At 43.1% G+C, this 19,668-nt stretch overlaps 1 protein-coding gene and 1 pseudogene across 4 annotated transcripts in view; one reads left to right on the plus strand and one right to left on the minus strand.

Annotated features, from left to right (window-relative positions):
• Positions 1–19,668, plus strand: part of CEP89 (centrosomal protein 89) — a 45,756-nt gene that overhangs the window by 19,771 nt on the left and 6,317 nt on the right. Inside the window, exons 16-18 of the mRNA XM_081921764.1 lie at positions 309–450; positions 2,611–2,700; positions 16,985–17,154. Of these exons, the coding sequence (XP_081777890.1) occupies positions 309–450; positions 2,611–2,700; positions 16,985–17,154 (402 nt within the window). The remainder of the gene's footprint in view (positions 1–308; positions 451–2,610; positions 2,701–16,984; positions 17,155–19,668) is intronic.
• LOC309377196 (E3 ubiquitin-protein ligase RNF182 pseudogene) lies at positions 6,337–16,976 on the minus strand (annotated as a pseudogene). Of its 3 annotated transcripts, none has more exons than XR_014173503.1 (3): positions 14,200–14,883; positions 11,447–13,598; positions 6,337–9,264 (listed from the first exon to the last, which is right to left on the minus strand). The product of XR_014173503.1 is annotated as an E3 ubiquitin-protein ligase RNF182 pseudogene (transcript). The 3 variants fall into 3 exon arrangements; XR_014173504.1 differs by lacking the exon at positions 14,200–14,883 and adding an exon at positions 16,841–16,976 and having other exon boundaries at positions 6,341–9,264; positions 11,447–11,522; XR_014173505.1 differs by lacking the exons at positions 11,447–13,598; positions 14,200–14,883 and adding an exon at positions 16,841–16,960 and having other exon boundaries at positions 6,341–9,264.

A 19,668-nucleotide genomic window follows, 5' to 3' on the forward strand; every position in this document is an offset into this window, starting at 1 on the left:
TGTGTGCAATCAAAGACTAGCTCACAGAGTTACTGAATTAGCAGCCATGTGTAATAATAATAATAATAATAATAATAATAATAATAATAATAATAATAATTATTATTATTCAGATTTTCTGCAAGTGGTGTAACCTCATTGGTTAAATATCTAAAAATATAATTGGATGCATTTTAAGTGATTGCTTAAGCTGGTATATTTCAGTTGAAGTCATTGTGGGTGTGGAATTGCACCAGAGTAGAATTACAGTATTAGTGATCCTAAATTGCTTCCTAAAGACTCTTTCTACCTTACAAAATAACTTGTAGACGATCACAGAAGAAAATAGGCCTTCTGAAGCAGCAGCTGGAAGAGGCAGTGGAAGAGGAGATGGCAGCACGCCGGATTCTAGCAGACCTGGTCAACTTGACAGAAAATATGACTCAAGAACGTAATCGTCTTTTAAACTTGGTAATTTTTTTTTAAAAAACCTTTGTCTATATGTGGCCCATTCTGATTAAATGAAATAACCATAAGGAATTCAAAACCTTGTTTATATCATGAATGGGGCAGTGTTTGGAGGACTAAAGGCTGAAATACACATAAGGCTATAATCTTATGCAGAGTTGAACCTGGGAGTAAGCACCATTCAACTTGGTGGCACTTATTCTTTGTATAAGTGTTTATTTTGGGGTTATCAGGGAATTGCAGCCGACTAATTTTGCATAGTATTTTCCTGAAATTGACAGGTGCCAAACTTGAGTGTCATTGGAGTGCAGACCACAGAGTGTTTAGTTTTAGGATGAAATCCTAATCCCAGCTTCTGCCTGGTGGAAGCTGGGAGTGGCAGGACCACTGCTATATTCACAGATCTACTGAACATGCCAGTCAGGGAGGGCAGGTGAGGCAGGCAGATGGCAGCGCTAGCTTGGAGCTGGTGCAGTGGTTGGGCCTAATACCCATCAATGACTGCAGAGAGACTGGCTCCAGATCCATTGGATCTCAGTCTGGCTCAGATAATACCCCAGCCTCAAATGCCCCATTTTGGATCTTATCACTGGCTGCTGCTGATTCCGGCAATGACACCTCTGCCTGCCAGCCTGTTCAGTGGCTGAAAGTGGGATCACTGCATAGGGGAGGCTGGCAGAGGCCATAAGAGCTGGGTGGAGGGACACATCTGCCCAATCCTGATTGACCCAGCACAGAAGGCATTTGGATTGCCCTGCCAATCAGGAAGCTGAAATGTCTTTACCGTAAAAGTTGCTGGTCTAGACTTGAATAACCACTTGACCTCCATTGATATGCCAAGAAAGATATGTAAACCACCTTGCTTCCCATAGCCATCACCAAGGAAGTCAGAAAAGGTGTAAAACACACTTTAATGTCATAGGTGAACTGAGGCCTCATGAGCATGGGGGGGGGGAGAGCACACAAACATACAGTCATATAATTGAATTTAAGCTGATACTTCTGGCATGCATGCAGTAGTTCCATTTGCCTGCTTGGATCTAAATAATATTTTTTGTATCTATAGTGCCTACCACTAGGTGCTTTACAAACAGACCCTATGAAACTCACAATTTTAGACTGAGAAATGTGTGTTTATTTAAAAATGCCTTTTAAAAAGATAATTGATGAGAAGCAAGGAGAGGAATGCAAACTGTAGCAATTGATGGTCCACCACCTGGTTTGGAAAAAATCGTTTATATTTGAAACAATCCATTATATATTATCCCCTTCACCTATGGGTTCATGACAAGAGCAGTCAAGAAATAGGACGTTTCTGTGCCTCCTGTCCTGTTCTTCTCAGTTTTCCATTTTTATTATTTATTCATTTCATAGGTTTTATGTAAGGTTAAAATAGTACAGGAGACCTTTGTGCAAAATGCAGTCACAGATGTGGTTCATTGGCATTTAGACTTCCCTCAGCATGATAAATAAATTATTCTTTTGAAACCAGTGAACTGAAGGTAGAATGTTTCCATTAATTCACTGAACAATAATGAGAGATCTGTAGGCAATAGCTCTTCTTGTTTGTTCAGATAATTACTGTGATTGAAATCTGTTGCTAAAGTGGTTGATTTTGGAAAACTAGTCAGCATTTCAGTGTGTGTGGTTTTCCAAGACCTGATAAGTATTCATTCTGTAATGTATTTTTCCTGCATGTGGGTTTCATATGTTTTCTGTAGTTTCTACTAGTTAGTATGGCACAAAACATTTTGAACATTTCTTTTAAGGCTCACATGCCTCCTGAACAGTGTTTTTCAGCTAGGGCAGTGGTAGGGAGGGGCCACAGTTCTGTGGTAGAGTAGCTGCTTTGCCTGCCAATGATGACTGGCTCAACCCCCTGGCATCTTCAGCTGAAAAGGTCTCTGGTAGCAAGTGATGGGAAACATTTGAGGGGGCGGGGCTGTGAATGGACATGGTTATTCTGGTGCTCGTTGCCAAACTGTCTTTATGTAATCCTTTTAATTATTTAATTATTTTATCTTGTGTTCACTTCCCTGCGATCCTATGGGATAAAGGGCAGTCCAGAAATGTAATTTATATATACATAAATATATCAGCAGAATACATTTCAGAACAGCAAAATCTTTTGCCAGCTCACCTCCCCCCTCCTTTTTCCTCCAGACCAGTTGCTTGGAAAGACAGCAGGATGGTGTTCTCAACAAAATAGTAGAAGGAAACATGCGCCTAGGGATGTTAGAAGAGAAAGTGAAGGTGAGTAGAGTTTGCAGACAATATATCTATAGCACACTACAGTTCTTCTGTTATATATTACATTTTTTTTTTAGAACTGCAGTCACAAATATGTGGCTTGGTTCAAAGTGCTGCAACAACCGCTATTTCATGCAGTTTTGCTTCTAGCTAATGCATGCCATGTATTTCTGCAGTAACAGGATGTGCTGGGGAAATGTATCTGACCTACAAAGCTGTAAAATGCTGTTAGAATAGGGTTTGTTTCATTTTTGCTTTTACCGGGTGCTTCGTCCCTGATTCTTTAGCCTTTTTTTCTAAAGTTCTGCAGTAAAGAGGGATGTGAAAAGGAGCTCCGCATAGGGCATGTTGCAGGCAGGAGGCTACTAGAGCACGAACAATTCTGGCCAGGCTATCCTGGCCCCAGAATGGCAGTAGGTAGCAAGAAGGCCTAAACTGGGCATAAGCACACTCCAGCCATGAGCCACTTGGGACTCAAATGACGGGCTGGAATCCTGGAGCACTACCATATTGAACCTGTTCCTTCAGATTAAAGTGCATCCCTTCCCTGAACAGGTCATCCACATAATTTCTGGACTTAAGAGCCACCCACCCAATGACAGCACTTCTGCCTTATCAGGAGCCCTGAAAGACTCACCCTGCATTAGGCTTCCCACCGTGACCAACCAGATGCTTCTGGGAATCACACAAACAAGTTGAAGAGACAGCCTGCCCTTTCAGGTTGCTTTCCCCCAGTAACCTCCTTACTGAAACATTAAAAATGGCCTGAACTCATGCAATTTGAGGGATGATTAGCAGTTTTGTGATAATTTGCTAGCCAAACCCTTCAGGGAATGACCTGTTTGGTTTAAGTTCTCTTCAGTGCTCCAGTTCTGCTCAGAATTAATTGTATCAACAGCTATATGGATCCTTTGCATGCATGTATTTGCCAGTAGGAGGCTCATTTGGGAAGTATTTTTAGAGCATGTATCTTAAGTCCATTTCACACACAAAATATAGATATAAATATGTCTTTTCAGTTACCAGCTTTTAAGTGGCATTGGAATAATAATTATAGGTTTTCATATTAGAACTACAACAGTTGTTTTGTACTGTAGATGTTGTTGTAAAAGAATGTCAGTTTAATTTTTCTGGAACAATTACTGTAATGATAAACATCATAACCTTTTAGCATCAAACTGCGTCAAGCTGAGGCACTTTTGCCCTTTTGGTTTCACAGGCTTGTTTTGCATTCTCTTTCTTCTAGCCAGCCTTAAGATAAATATTTGATTAAAAGCAAGCACCCTGGAGTGAAATTGGCAGTTGGCCTAATTTTCGTTTCTCTCTTTTTTATAGTCTTAGAAGAAAAATGCTAGCTGAGGGTAGCTTTCCACTAATCAAAATACTGTAATTCTTCATAAATATGGATGAGCTGTTGCAACTCCTAAGTGTCTCCAGTTAAGTATTTATTTTTGAGAAAAACAGTGAAGGCCCAATCCGCTTGTGTAGTGTTGTGTACTCTGGGCATTCGTTTATAGTGGACAAGATCTGACATCCTGGGACCAGGTGACAGTTGCTGCTGCTGACGTCCTATCTGGTGTTTGCTGCAGTGAAAACTGTGAAGGGAATAATGGGGATACCATATCTACAGAGGTGTGGTAGGTGAGTGGAAGGGAGTGGCAGGCATTTGCAGTGCCACAGCAGATGCCCTCGAGTTGCTTGGGACACATTTCTCTCCATCACACTTCATGGAGTTCATCGCAGCAGACTCATCTGCTGGATGCCTAAGGACGTGGCTGATCCTGCTGCAGCCTATCCCGAGCAAAATACACTTGCCCCACGTCCAATATTAAAGGCATGAACTGCATTATAATTTGCAGAATCATTTCATTTAAAGAAAAAGGAGAATTGGTTTAATACCCTGCCTTTCAACATTATTGAGACTGTTTCCCTAAATAAATGTCACAGAGTGAGCTGGCAGTAAATCACACTGTTCAAAGTTGGTTAACTCTTTATTAGCAAAACCACAATCTTCCCAGATTTGGCTGAATGTCAGGCCTAATGAGCACAGTAACTCATCCCTGGTAGGTCTTACCCTACGAATCAGTTGCCAAGACTGAGAGTCCCCGGTTTCCCCCAGCCATCTTAAGTCCAGGTCTTTTCCTGGAGAGGGCTTTCCCCAAGCAATCGGAGATGGTGCCTGTGTGTAGCTTGTCTCTCCTGCAGCTGTTTCAGCCCTCTTCTGGTTCTGGGAGATGGGGGGGAGGAGATATTCTCTCAATAGGATGGGGACACACCCATGACTCTTTACCAACCTGACTCATCTCTGCCTCTTGGCCTCCCTCTTCCCCCTCGCCTGCTTCAGCTTCTGCATCTGATTATGGACCTCTCTCTGCCACACACTCTCTCACTAAGCCCTGTTACCTCTTCGGCTTCCGACTCCTCCTCTTTCCAGTCTTCTCCCTCATTGTTTCCCCACTACCACTCTGGTCCAGTTTTGCTCCATAGGTTTACCTGCCTGTGCCTAACATCGGGAGTGCGACAGATGGCATAGTCTGAGTCAACCTATGCTGCAGACTAAATGGGGAGGCCTGGGGCAGGCGGGGAGACTTGTTAGGTCTGGTAGCTGGAGGTTTACTTCCCCTGGCTTAACATTATGTGTGTGCAAGGCCAAAGATGTTGTTGTAATGTGCAGTGCAGAAGAACAGTACCTGGGAACTTGACTCAGGCCACCTCAAAGCAAGACTGCATATAAAGGCCCTGTGATGCTTTCAGAAAAGGCTTGTGCTTAGGAAGGAGAGGAGGAAGATCCACAGCTGTGAGATGGCCACACCTTAAATTTTGGTGATTTACAACCCAATCCCCTGTACGATTTACTCAAAAGCAAATGCCACAATGTTACGGGGGGCTTACTTTCAAGTAAGTGGCAGTATGATAAGATGGTTCATTGGCTTTGCACATGCTTTGCATGCAAGGAAATCTCTACTTCAATTCCTGGTGTCAGTAGCAGGTGGTGGGAAAGAGCATGCTCTGCGTGAAACCCTGGAGAGCTGCTGCCAGAGTAGACAGTAGTGGGCTACAGGGGCAAATATTATGGCTAGGTGTAAGGCAATTTCCCATGTTCCCAGATGCCATAGCAATACTGTATAGATAAAGAAACTAAATGATTTAGCCCTGTGGAAAAGCTGTGTACTAAATAAATGGTTGTCTCCCTAGCAAATATTCCAGTCCCTGGGAATTTGAGTCACATAAGTACAATTTGTAATAGGATGCAGTTCAGTTCCTGTGACATATCAGTCCCATATTTCACTGTGGCAGTCCTGCTCTAAATCTAGCCTTTTGTGGGCAGCTTAGAGACTGCCTCTCCCAACACAAGGCCAGACAGGTTGGGCTTCATGTGCCTTTGCTCCAGGAAATGAGACAGTTGGGAGGAGCGCTGAGGCTTTGGAGTGCCACCACATGCAGTGCTCACTTGATCCCTTTGTGTCTCTTTTTGCAGAGAGGATGAAAAGCATTCTCCTTCCTCCTGTCCTTTGGGCAGCTACACTTACAGGTGTTCAGCCTGCACCAGCTGGAAGCCTCTTGAACATTTAAAATTCAATTGGGATTTTGGTCCTCCTTTCCCTACCAGCACAAGGCAGCTTGCAGCATGAGGTAGTCCAGCTAAAAACAACATTATGCTCTTGCTGCTGTGTTGTTATGGTTTCACTGTTTTATTAAATTATCTGTTGCTGCAGAACTGTTGAGTTTTTATTGTTTTCTAATGTTTGCAGTATATTAAACTGCCTTAAGCTGAGAAGTCAGGAAAACCTTTAAAAAAGTTAGCTTTTATCCAAGGTGTGAAAGAGGAAGCTATTTTATTGTGATCATGGCTGGCTCATTTGTTTTTTCTTATATTAGTGCCCCCAAATCCTTAGGGGTATTTTATTTGGCATATACACAAGCCTAAGGGCCACATTTTTTGCGGCCAACCTTCCAAGTTATGGGCAGGGCCAGAGTTAAAAGTGGGCAGATTATTTGTTTGACAAAATAGTGGTCTCTAACTTAATGACCGGCTATGATTATTTCTTGGCTAAAAGCCTCTTTGCTACCAAGTACATACCACATTGCCTAATGCAGTCTTTACATATGCCAGGCATTGGTCAATCCAGTAGCATAAATGCACCACTGTTCTGTGGAGAAAGGAGCATCTTGGGATGGTAGATATGAATGAGGTTGTGAGCCTTATGGAAGTCAAAGATCCAGCAGGTCCTGTCCTGGAGGTTTTGAGGAGGCTGGGATAGTGGTGGAGAAACTTTGTAGTACAGTAACTGTTTGGCTCAAATAACAAGTGCACAGTTTCAGGAGGCCCAGTGCTGGTGTTTGCTGTTTCCTTATCCCATCCTTTACAAAGCCCCCAGGCCACAGCTAGCTGTGTCTTTCTCCTATAAAGCCAGCAACATGCTGACTTCTGTTGACAGCCCTGAGCAGCAGCCTGCACCCACCCAGATCTTGCATGCATTTCCATCAGGAGAAACCTGTGTGCTTCAGCAGACCCTAGTCTGTAGTTCCCAGCTAAGAGTCTCCCATGGTCCCTTCACAGGCTGCTGGTTTAGGAAGGAGGCGTTCCAGATGTACACAGCTCCTGGGGGCCAGATTAAGTTGCTGGTAGCATTGGGTCCTTTGGTCTAAAGCTTGCCCTCCAACTGCTGAATCATGCCCACCGATCTTAGTGGAGGTTACTTTCACATAAAATAAGTAACAGACTTCTGGTACCAAAGACCAAAAGCTTGACATTGCCTTAATTAGGAAGGTTTTCCTCAAGAGTTTCACTCAGAAAATAAAGCATAATTTACGACCTGTACCGGTAATTACAATGGCTTTAAAAAATGTAACAGTATGTTCTAGCAGAAAAGTTGCCAAATCTCTGTTTAAAGTAAAGGAACATTATTCCAGAACAGGAGAATCCATGCAATAAAACAGATCTCATTTCAGACCATCCCAGCTTCATAGCCTTTTATATAAGTATACATACCCTAGTTCCATCATTTTTTATTTGGCATCCCTGTCTCAAAATACACAAATTCTAGACAGGTTGAAAAATAGATTGGCAATACCATTTCACCTAGTCTGTTCTTCAGATCTGCATTTTTATTTCATCCTAGCTGCAGGATCATCTAGTTTGACAGGGGAGATAGCGTGATAGTGCCAGTCCTTTCCCAGTCCTGCTATTCTCCTTCACTTTCCTCTTCCTCCGCTTCCTTTCCATTGTTGAAGCCCTTGTCAAAGCAGAACAAGAAGCAAGGCCATATCTCTCCTTCCAAATGCTGTCCCCTCTTTCATAAGCCAAATTTAGTCTCCAGCCTCCGAGGAAGCAAAAAAGAAATACCTTCCTCTCTTTTCCCTCAAAAGCTGGACTTTTGGGGTGGAAAAAGTGCTGGGGGTGGAATACTCTTTTGCCTCCACAACCTCTAGGAGGTGTAGGGAGGGACACTATTCTCCTGGGCGCCTCTCAGTGATGCTTGGCCCTGTCAGGATTGTGGACATTGCGATGGAAGCTAAATAGCCTCTAGTGAGATAAAGAATTTTGCCTTCTATCAGATGTATCCCTTATGGGATCCTACAACTTTGCCCTGGAGAACTCTGTCAAAGCCATTAACCCCTCTGGGTTTTGTTCGTTGGTCACACTAAAGTATGGCTATCTATTGGGAGAGTGGGATGGAATGTTAGGAACATCTAAATATAGATGTCTCATTTTTGGCTACTGATATTTTTTTTAAAAAAGAAAAAATCCATAGTAGGCTTTAAATAGCCTATACATTTGAAGGTCTATAGTGCCAGTATCCAAAATTCAGTTTTAAAAAATGTTAGTTTCTAGAGGAACAGTCACACATTCCTTGGCAAAGGCATTGACAGAAACCATACACAAGACACACAGTTAGACTGGATGGCACGAGACTGACACAGACAATTCCAAGGGTCACTTTCTGAATCACCAATAAATAGATTCCAAGTGGCAAAGAACCAAAATAGAAAAATCCAAGCAGCCACACCAGTATTCTGGGGACATGGTTACAGAGCTTAGAGAAGAGATCTTGATCCAGGTGGCTGTGAGAGTTCACAGATGCTGAGTCAAGGCTGTGATCTGTGTAGTAATCCGAGAGGGTGTTCTGGCTTGGCGTCCTCGTGGAGTCTCTCTGTACTTCCATGATGGTAATCACCAAACAATTTGATGACCCATGAGAAGGACTGGAGGAAGCCAAGTTCTTTGGCGTCAAGACAACTTCTTTGCAGTCCGAGCTCCATGCTGTTTTGTCTTTTGTCATGAGTTTGGACATGATATTTGCGTCGTCAGGAAGGCCCTCCACTTCCTCTTCCTGCAGCTCTGTCTTGTGGCGGCAGAAGGGGCAGCAAATGCAATGGGAGCCATCTCCCACGTGGAGGATTTTTGTCAGGCATTTCGCACACACTCTGTGAAGGCAGTCCAAGATTTTGGGTTTGCGGCTCTGGACGTTAAACTTCTGGTAACAGATTTTGCATTCCAGCTCATCGTTCGGTACTTTTTCTTCTCCCTCTGTTTGAGAATGATTCATCTTTAAATTAGGCAGGCTGTAAAAGATAATAGCAATGAGTTTCAGCTTTAAATTATGCCCTTTTGGTAGTTGTTCCTAGAGCGGCCTTTCCCAACCTGGTCAAAAACTCCCATCATCCCCAACATATGACCATGTTGGTTGGAGTTATTGGGACCTGTAGTCCAAACCATTTTGAGGGCATCAGGTTGGGGAAGCCTATCCTAGAGTATATTATTTACCGACAGAAAAAAGCAAATACAATAACAATAGTTAAAACTGGTAGCAGTAGTTAAATGTAATTACCTCTTCCGATTAGGAGTCTCTGGTTTTCAGTTTCGCATAATTTCCCCAAATATCCACTGAATCTGTTTTGTTTTGTTTTATATCCTACTTTCCATCCGAGAGGAAATTGCTTCACCACCCCACAGACTGTAGAATGTATTAGACATTTTCTTGAATATCTGAACAGAACTACCTCACATAGTTAAATTGAGGGAGCCCAATGTTACCCATTGAGCTTTGGGGTCTTATAGGATTTGAACCCATGAGTCTGCATTCCAAGTGAAATAATCTATCCACTGCATCATGCCATCTTCCCCATCAGGGCCTAGATATGATTCCAAGGCCTGGGGCAAGTATACCCAGCAGCCCCCATTCCTCTGCTCTAAATTTACTGCCCCTCTTGAAGATTAGTTCTCCCTCTTCCCCTTCTCTAATTCCTTTTCTGAACTGCCTTGGGATGGCACCTGTGGGAAAAAGTGTCTGCACTACACTCAGATCCTGTGTGCTAATGGGAGTAAGTCTCATTAAATTCAGTAGTGCTTCTGTGCAAACTTACATACGGTTGATCTGTTAACATTAAGGAGCAATTACTCATCTGGAATATTTAGTTACTGCAGCTTAACATGGGAAAGAAGCAAGTTGGCTGGAAAACGTTTGGCTTTCAGTTGAGGATGTAACTCAGAAACTTGTATAACAGTTGCTACAACCAACCCTGACAAGCATTTAGAGTTTGATTTGCATTGGAGACGAATCTTCTTATCATGCACGGATGCTCTTGTAATGTTGCACTCTGTTTCTGAGCTTACAGAGGGAGGGAAACTTTATAGTAGCTCATTTGGTGGTGCTGTGCATTTGAAATTACTCAGCAAAGGTATTACTTAACCTTTAGGGGGGAAACAACACCATTGAATATAGGTTTCCCATGGCATTTCTTTGATTAATAAGAATGTGTGGTTGCGAAATTCTTAAGGATTTGATGGGTAAATAAGTGCGACAGTACATTTCACAGTTTTGTCTGTTTTGCCTGAAAAGAGGATTTGTTTCTGTTCACATTTCCTAATAAGCAAAGCTGGCTCAGTCTTGGCTCATCACCCTCACGTTGCCATGCAGCAGTGATGGAATTTTAATGGGAACAGGCAAGGACAACAACACCAACAATAACAACAACGGCATTTTTATTAGGAGACAGTTTCACTTGCATCTTTATCTTAACCATCAGGTTAAGTTCCTCAGTTACCAAATTCTCTCTGTCTGCTGTGAAATACTTTTACATATTCACCTGGATGGCAGGTGGGAATGCTTTTTAAGTAGATTGAATTCCATGTCAACAAAGTAAGCAGTTAATTAGGTAAAATATTTGTTTTCAGTCTCTCTTTCCCTCAGGGACTCCCAAAGGAGGCCTTCAACAATATTAAAACACATTGTTTGGTGGTTGTGGTGGTTGCTACTGCTGAGCTTTACAAAAAAGCCCAAACCAAATATTCAAGAAGACAGAGAACAGGAAAGTAATCTCATCATATGAAAGATAACCAACAAACATCTCAGAATGCTATTCCATTCTTGTTTAACTCAAGAGCACCCTGAAAATAACAAGTTTTTCATTGGAAGTTGAAAAATAAGCCGTCATAGAATTGTAGGGTTGGCCTAAGCTGACTCCCTCCAATGTAGGAACTGCGATGAAGAACACAAGTTGACTTCTTTCAAAACCAGCCCCCCCCCCCAATCTTGGTTTGTGTGATCAGCTGCCAGGTCTTGTCCATCATAATAGGGCATAGCTAGGGTACTAGCCTAAATTACTCAAAAGTCTTCATGGCCACCATCACACTTTGGCATGCTCTTCCAAGCTACAAACCTGATCCTTAACTGGGGTGGGGTGGGGTTGCAACTCCATCCAAATTAGGCACTACACTTAATCCTAGATCCCATCTCTGTCTTACCTGGATTAATTTCAGTTTGCTCACCTACATCCAATTCATCGCTGATTTCAGGTACTGGGTCAGAACCTCAGCCACCCTGGGTTTAGATGGAAAGGAAAGAGAATTGTGCGTCACTAGCATACTGGCGGTATCCTCCTCCTCTCTGGACAACCTCACCCAGTGATTCATGTAGACGCCAAATAGCATAGGAGACTCTTGCAGTCACCCACAAGTTAATGACCAATGGGTGGAGCAGCAGTCTCCCAGCACCGCCTTCTGAGATTGGCCCTTCAGGAACAATTCAAACCACTGCAGTTAGATGTCCCATCCCAGCAAGACAGCTCCAGAAGGATGCTATGATGAGTGATGTTGTACACTGCTGATTAAGAGGGCTGGACTTTCCCTGTCCACCTTCTGGTGTGGGTCTTCCGTTAGACCAACCAAGACCAGGCCAAAAAACAGACTGAAATGCTTCTAGATAAGTAATATGCTAGAGCTGGGCCACCTCTGCTCACTGAAGCCCCCGACCTAAATCAGGTATGCTCAGGAATTATTCCCCTATTCCTCCCAACAAATATTCTCTCTCACCCACTCCCTCTCTGACCCTTGTGCATGCTCTAATTCATTTTGTCCCTTTCCTGTTGCAGACATGAAACATGAAAGGAACAGACAGCCGTCGCAAGCAGTCGAAATGTTCAGGTTGACAAACCGGCCTGTGTTAATTATAACAAGAGGGTTTTTTGTTTTGTTCTTTTAAAGCGATGTCATAAGACATTCCTTGGAGAGGCATGGAGGAGTAGTGGGGGAAATGGCAGGAGAGTTTAGGAAAATGTTTTCTTCATTACTTAGAAAAAGTCTGATGTGTTGCCTGAGAAGACCTTTTGAACTGGGGGCAAGGCCAGTGGTGCATTTAAACAGCCCCATACCTTGTTCATTGCATCCTCCTCACAGTGTTGGGCAGGGAAAGGCACCATTTCCAGGGACAAGCGTAAACCAGTCTAGCAACCACTACAAGTACCGTCTTGTGTTTAATACTACCTTGTGTAGTATACTGCTTGGACGGTCATTTTCCAAAATGCATTGCAGGGGGAGTTGAATTAGATGACCCTTCCAACTCTGAAACTCTGTGAGCTTCATGCTGAACTTAAAAGCAATGACTTAGTTCGTAGCCATGGTGCTCTTCATAGTAGCAGTGACTTGCTTGGCGCTGTTGTGTTTATTGACACACATTTTTAGTGCTTTCCTTGGTTTTATGTAAGCCTCCCTAGGAGACTTATCGGCTGAAGAGCAGTTTAAAAACATATGGAAGAAATCAGAGTGGCATCCTGAGGGTGCGATGCACAGGAAGAAGCAATAGGCATGAGGAATGTGCTGAGTCCTTTACCTACCTGCTACTTTTCCTTTATGACTATAACCCCCACCACAGATGCACATGTGTGTGCGCGCACACACACCACACAGAGTACCAAATGCAAAGTTCTTATCAGAGATCTCCTGGATTTAAACTGGGAACCACAAGGTGTGTTCAGACCCCAAAGTCCTCATCAGGCACAAAAGGCAACAGAGCTATGCAGCATCAGCCTCTGAGATTGGCAAGCAGTATTAAGACCGATGGTCTGGATTGGGTAGAACTAGTCTATCCCATCTTGTTCTATTCAGAGTAGACCCGTTGAAATGAATGGCACTAAGTCATGCTGCCTGAAATACTAGGAACCTGGCCTCCCCCCCCCCTGCCATGTACCACCTTCATGTTTGCACTTTGGGGGCCTTGGCTGAAGGCTATATCCCTCAGATCTAGACTTGGATGTGGGAGGTGTGCCTTGCTGAACGGTCAAGAAGATGCCACGGTGACCTCTCAATTAATTTGCTGCAGTATGCTCTGTGACACTTTCTTGAAGACTTTCCATAAACTTCAGGTGGTCCAAAATGCAGCAGCCGGAATACCTTCCAAGACTGAGGTCTCATACTACGCTAGTCTTGAAACAACTGCATTTATTACCAGTCGATTTCCAGACACAATTCAGACTGCAGGTATTGACCTTTTAAAGTCTTCTGCTGTCATGTTCCTAATTATCTGAAAGAAGAATGCCTTCTCCCTTATCTTCCAGTCCCCTTTGTGTTCAGATTGTCAGAAGAGACCATCTCCAGTTCTAATACCTTCCTCCGATAATCCCTTCCCCAGGGACAAATTGCCTACACTTGAGCAATCTTAACACAGAGAAAACAAAATGAACCTGTCTGCAATTATAGTTAGCAAGTTATGTTGTTTCTCAGTGAGTTTAGTATTTTAAAAGGAACAGAAGACATCTTTCTTGGGAAGCTCTGGATGTTCCCTTTCTTCTATACCACTCAAGAAGAGCAAATAATCCACTTCACTGGTAAAAGCATCAAAGATGTTGTGGGACCTTGAAGACCAATAGGATTGTTTTTTTCATATATATATTTATTATTATTCATTTGGTGTACCGTGAGCCACCTTGAACACCATTGCAGCAACGTAGCATACCAATAAAGGTGGTGGCACTAGATTCTACTCAATGGAAAATTATTCCATTAAAAATGGATTAGTCTCTTTCCTGCTTTTGCTACTACTGATTAATATGGCAACCTCTCTTTGAAGTTTGCATGTCACTGCTTGTAGCTTTTTCTTTTCATTGTTTCCAAGTTTTGCTCTTATGTGGGAAATGGCCAGGTACAATTTCATTTATATTTCTGGTTTTGAGGATTTTAGGCAGCTGCTTGTGTCTAGGTAATAAAATGGAGCATGATTTAACCTCCCACCCCACTCCCAATATAACAGGTTTCCATTAGGGAGTGCCATCCTGCTTTCACCTGTGATGCACCTTTCAGTTCTGTGAGGGTCTAGGTATATTTACCAAGCTTGACAGTTGAAAGCGGGTCTGGGGGGAGGAATCCAGGCAGCCACCTGTTCCAGAGGTATGATTGAAGCAGTTCCCTGTTCAGAATTCTGTGCTCAGTTGTACACACAGTTTTAGACAAAACTCCCCATGCTTATCCATTTCCCCCCTTTAAAAGTTCTAGAGCTGTTGCTGCTTTATAAAGACAACATAACTGAGGGGGATGGAAGACTCCAAAGAGCCTCAGTCTAGGGAGCACTTTGAAGAAAGTGGGATCCCTATTTATATAAATGCATCAATATTTAAAATGTCAAGACCATATGTAGATGTAGTAAAAATGGCTGCATTCCTTGTTTTCTTCAGTTCCATTCTTGCCTGCAAGAGAAACCTAAGCCAAGAGATAAAAGCTTTGTTCTGTTTCATAGAATTTTACATTGGGAAGGGGAGATCAGTTACCTATAGGATTACCTACAGCGTGGTGTAGTGGTTAGAATGTTGGACTAGGACATGGAAGATGAGGGTTCAAATCCCCACTCATCCATGAATTTTATTGGGTTGTTCTGGCCACTGCCTCTTAGCTTAACCTACCTCACAGGATTGTAGCAAATATGTAGGGTTTTACCAGTTCCCTTGAGGAAAGATTGGAAGTGAAATTTGCTGGACTGGATAAACTCTATTTTAGTGCACCTTTCGGGTTCTTCTCTCTTTTTATTTCTTCATTAGTGCCTTTTCTCCCCCCGCCCTTTATACCATTAAAAGAAAAGAAAAAATTCACAGCTGTCAAAACCATATTATACACTTCAAAGAAGCAAACTGACACAGTGTAAGATTGGCAGCCAATAAAGTAATAAAGAAAAAAAACACACTAAAAAAACCCAAACCAATAAAACAATACAACTGCAGTGTAAACTATAACCAAAACATATCCATCGGGCAGGTAAGTTTGTTGTTTGTTGCTTTCAGAATGGATGAGTTTGAAATAAATGGAAGAATTTATATGTAAAAATTCAAACTTTTTTTTTTTTTTGCTATTTTAGATACATCCTGTGAAAAGGAAAGGGTTGTCCTTTATATAAAGTGTGGCACAATGGTTCAGAGTCACAACCTGATTTCCAAATGTTTACTGCCATTAAGTAAGAAGACAGGGAGCTGTCAGTTACCAGGCCCTGCTTCTCACCTATCTAGTCCAGTACTGCCTACTCTGACTGGCAACAACTCTCTAGAGTCTCAGGCAGAAGCCTTTTCTACCGCCTGCTTCCCTGTATTTTGAAACTGGGGGGTCCAGAGCTTGAACCTGAGACCTCCTGCAGATACAGTGCATGTGCTCTACCCCTGAGCTGTGGTCCCTCTCATAAAGTTCAGTCTTCCTAAAATCTCAGGTGACAGTTTTCTGAGTTCATCCTACAGGCAAGCACCCAGTGCTCAACTCTGCAGGACAGCCAATGTCCCTTCAGGTGCTGTTGGACTCCAAATCCCATCAGTCCCAACAACGTGGCTAGTGGTCAGGGATGGTGGGAGTTGTAGTACAGCAACATCTGGAGACAACAAGTTGGGTTCCTCTGCAGTACTGCACCCTGTTTGTGCTAAACCATTATCTTTAACACAAGAAGAAAAGCTTCCATATACCATTTCCATCCATTTAAATATTGATGCAATTGAACATGCTTGAATTTTTATAGGATGGACTCCTACATCACCCTAGCTTAATTCTTTCCCCGGGCAACTTGTTTTCCTTTTAATTCCTGCTCTACTTTTAGACATGACTATTAGTACAAAGACTTGAATTGGAAACGGTGCTTTTCCAAGTCTGCTGGATAAATTTTCAGACCATGAAGACCTGAGGCAAGGGTGTAGTTTTGATCTTCACACTAATAAATCTGAAATTGGCTAGCATTAACACCAGGCTTGTCCAGAAGAAAAGGTTAAGGTATCCAGAAAGCTGAGACCTTTTACATATAGGCGGATAAGAGGTAATAATCAGAATGAAACTTTTTATCTACGATGAAATATTTTTTCCTCCTTCACGTTCACTTAGCATTGCTTTTTGCATTTTTAGCCATTTTGTGATTCAGAAGTAAAATTCACTGTTTCAAAAAAGAACTAATGCTTTCTAAATAATGCCTTGCTTTTCTAAACAATGCATTTTCTCAGCAAAAGCAGGGAGAAACGTGTTGCATTCCAGTGCTTCAGTGAAAGGATACACAGCTTCAAGGCACCCAAAGCAATTATAAGGCAGCTGAGTTGTTTTTCCAAGATGAAAGGATTAATGAACATACATGCCACCCAGTAGCATCTCTTCCCAGCCTTACAGTGATACGTTGACAATTAAAACCAAATTATTAAACTTGTCTATAAGCAACATGTGCTTAAAGTCCAACTTGGCTTCCTGATGAGTCAGACATATTTGGATTTAAGACCTGTTTTATAAAGACCTTTCTCCAAAGGGAGGCATTAAAATAGCACAGTAGACCTATGCAGTGACACCTTTTGCTGTATGCTGTAGAAAGTGCATGCAGTAGAAATGCTTGAAGGAAGGACCAGGTCATTTCCAACCTACCCGATTTGTTCTTTGAACAAAGCACCCCTGGTTTCAGGATGAAGCCCCTGTGGGAGAAAACCATCTTCCCGCCAGTTGAGTTCCCGTCAGCTGGCTCGCAGCCCCGGCGCTGATTCTAACTGGGCTCTGCTCCAACTCTCACAGGTGTATAAAAAGACGGCTGCCGGAAAGCTCGGAGACATCAGCCTCAAAGCATCGGAGCAAGAGAAGGAATTTGCCGGGAAGGCTGCTCAGTACCAGCGTGAGATGAGGCACCTCCAGCGGCTGCTGCAAGAGAAGCAGGAAACCCTCGACGAAGCGCTGCAGCAGAAAAGGTAAGGCAGCCAAAGCCTTAAACAAACCCATTAGCCCCGACTGGTAAAGGAGCAGGACATGCTCTGCCTAAGAGCCCCCTCTGGCGTGCTCTGGCTGTATTCACTTCCCTGCCGAGCTGCTGGGTTGAAAATCTCCTCCTCTCAACTGACTCTGTCAGCTCCCCCATCCCCCTCTCCCCCCTTCTCGCTCTCTAAGCCCCCGACCTACAAATCCTTGAAGGAAATCGTTGCCTGCTAGCTCCGATAGCCAACCTTAAAAATCCTCCTGGCATCTGTACTGCATTTTGCTGAAGGAAAGCAAACACGCAGAAGCTATTGACTTGAATTGAGCTTTCAATAATTCTCTCCAAAGTGAATCACTGGTCACATGCTCATTGATTTAATAACGTCTTCCAGTGAGGACTGATGAAGTCCCAGGCTGACATTTTTCTGACAGACAGGAAATGAGGGCAGTCAGTTAAGAGCACTTGGCAAAATGAATATTTCGTGGATCTGGAGGTTTCTAATCACCAAAAAGGGGAATAAACAGTTGAATAGGTCTTGGCTGGAAAATGATTCTCCGTGCCGAGAGAACCTATATGGAGTACTGCTTCTTACTTCTCGTGTTAGTGATAGGAAGGCTTCAGAAATGGTTCCTTGTACCAGCACTGAAACAACACAGGAGACAGATAATTAGGCAGTTATTTTGCAGATCATCTCAGCCATTGTGAGATAAAATAATCCAGCCTGCAACTCAAGCTGTATGCCATCTGTGTCAGTTATCAACTCCCAGTAGAGGATAAGTAGCGTGGTCAGAAAACTTCTGATTTTTTTCGGCAAAGTGTGTATGTGCTCTCTGTGCATAGTCCCTGTGCTGCAGTAACTGGTGCATCAATTCACACGCGACATGTCTTAGAGCACCTCCAGATTGCAGAAAGCTTGGACGGAGGTTATACAACTCTCTTTACTGAGCACTCATCCTCATTTGTTTCTTTAGAGGACATAGGACTCCCCATCAATTGGTTGTTAACTATCACTTTCCTTACTGTTAAAAAGTCTTCTTTTTTTAAGTGGGTTTGTTGTGTAGCTAAATTTGCCGTTGTGCAATTGAGTTCTTTCTGCAAAAGCCTGCTGCTGAACAGGGCTTGGGTCTGGTGCAACTTTACAGCAGCTTCTTGGGCACAAGATTGCTTCCGTAGGCAGGAAATCCTCCAACAAGCTGTCTATTTAGAAAGGGTGCAAGGAAAACTTCCTCTTGGGAATAACTTCCAGGCTGACCGTGCTGCTTCTTTTGCTTTAAAAAACATTTCCTTTTAGTAATGACCTAAGCCACTTTAGGAGTCCCTTTGAAGGCTGAAAGGTAGCATATAAATGATTGACTAAATGTGTTTTGTAAGCACCAGCTTAGCATCAAACAATGCTACGGGACCAGATACTCTAACCTGGGACTGCTTGCATATCTGGAGAGCTAAAGATGTGGTGAATACAGCCAGGTTTCCCTGTGGTTCAGGTGTGTGGAAGGGAAGGTCCTGCTGCCGCCACGTTCCAAACCATACTTTTGATCTAACATAAACTTTCTATTGTGCATATAGCCTGTGTTGCTTCATACAGCTTGACAATATATATGTATCTAGGAGGGGAGAACACCTGTCCACCAGTGTGAGAGGCAGTGTGGTATAGCAGTTAGAGTGCTGGACCTGGGAGGGTTCAAATCCCCAACTTGGCCGTGAAGCCTTGGGGCCAGTCCTTGCTTCTCAGCCTCCCATGGTGGTTATGAGGATAAAGGGAAGGAGGGGGAAATTTTGTATACCACCTTGAGCTCCTTGGACTAAAGATAGGGTATAATTGTAAAATAATAAATACGTTAATAAAATAACCCTCACTTTTATCTCTAGTCCTGGCATTCCCCAACATGTCAACCCCTTAGAACCATTTCTCTTCTCTTACCTGTCACACCCACCCACCCCTCACGCTTCCCACCTCAAACAGCAAAAGCTATTAATGTACTAGTCCAAGCTTTATGAAGCACTGCCATCACAATGGGTTGTATCCAGTATTCGTTCTGCTCAGAGGAGACGCATTGGAATGAATGGACATGACTCACTTGGGTCCCTTTACTTCAGTGGGGCTGCTTTTAGTCAGTTGGATACAACTCCATAAAGCAAAAATAATTGCCCCCACTTTGATTTAGCAGTCCACTGCAGCAGAGGAAAATGCAATTGTGGGAAGTAGTTCTAAACAGCAGCACTTTGTCTCTTGTTATTGTCACCAACAGCAGCAGAGTTGCTGAGTGTTTTGCAGTTGGTTGCCAAGTCTTAGAATCATTGAATCGTATAATTGTAGAGTTGGAAGAGACCCCGAGGGCCATCTAGTCCAACCCCCTGCAATGCAGGTATCTCAGCTAAATCATCCATGACAGGTGGCCATCCAACCTCTGCTTAAAAACCTCCAAGGAAGGAGAGTCCACCCCCTGAGGGAGTCTGTCGAACAGCTCTTACTGTCAGAAAGTTTTTACTGACATTCTGGAAGATGAGC

This window comes from Podarcis melisellensis, assembly GCF_964234715.1.
Source record: "Podarcis melisellensis genome assembly, chromosome: 8".
NCBI classification, from domain to species: domain Eukaryota; kingdom Metazoa; phylum Chordata; class Lepidosauria; order Squamata; family Lacertidae; genus Podarcis; species Podarcis melisellensis.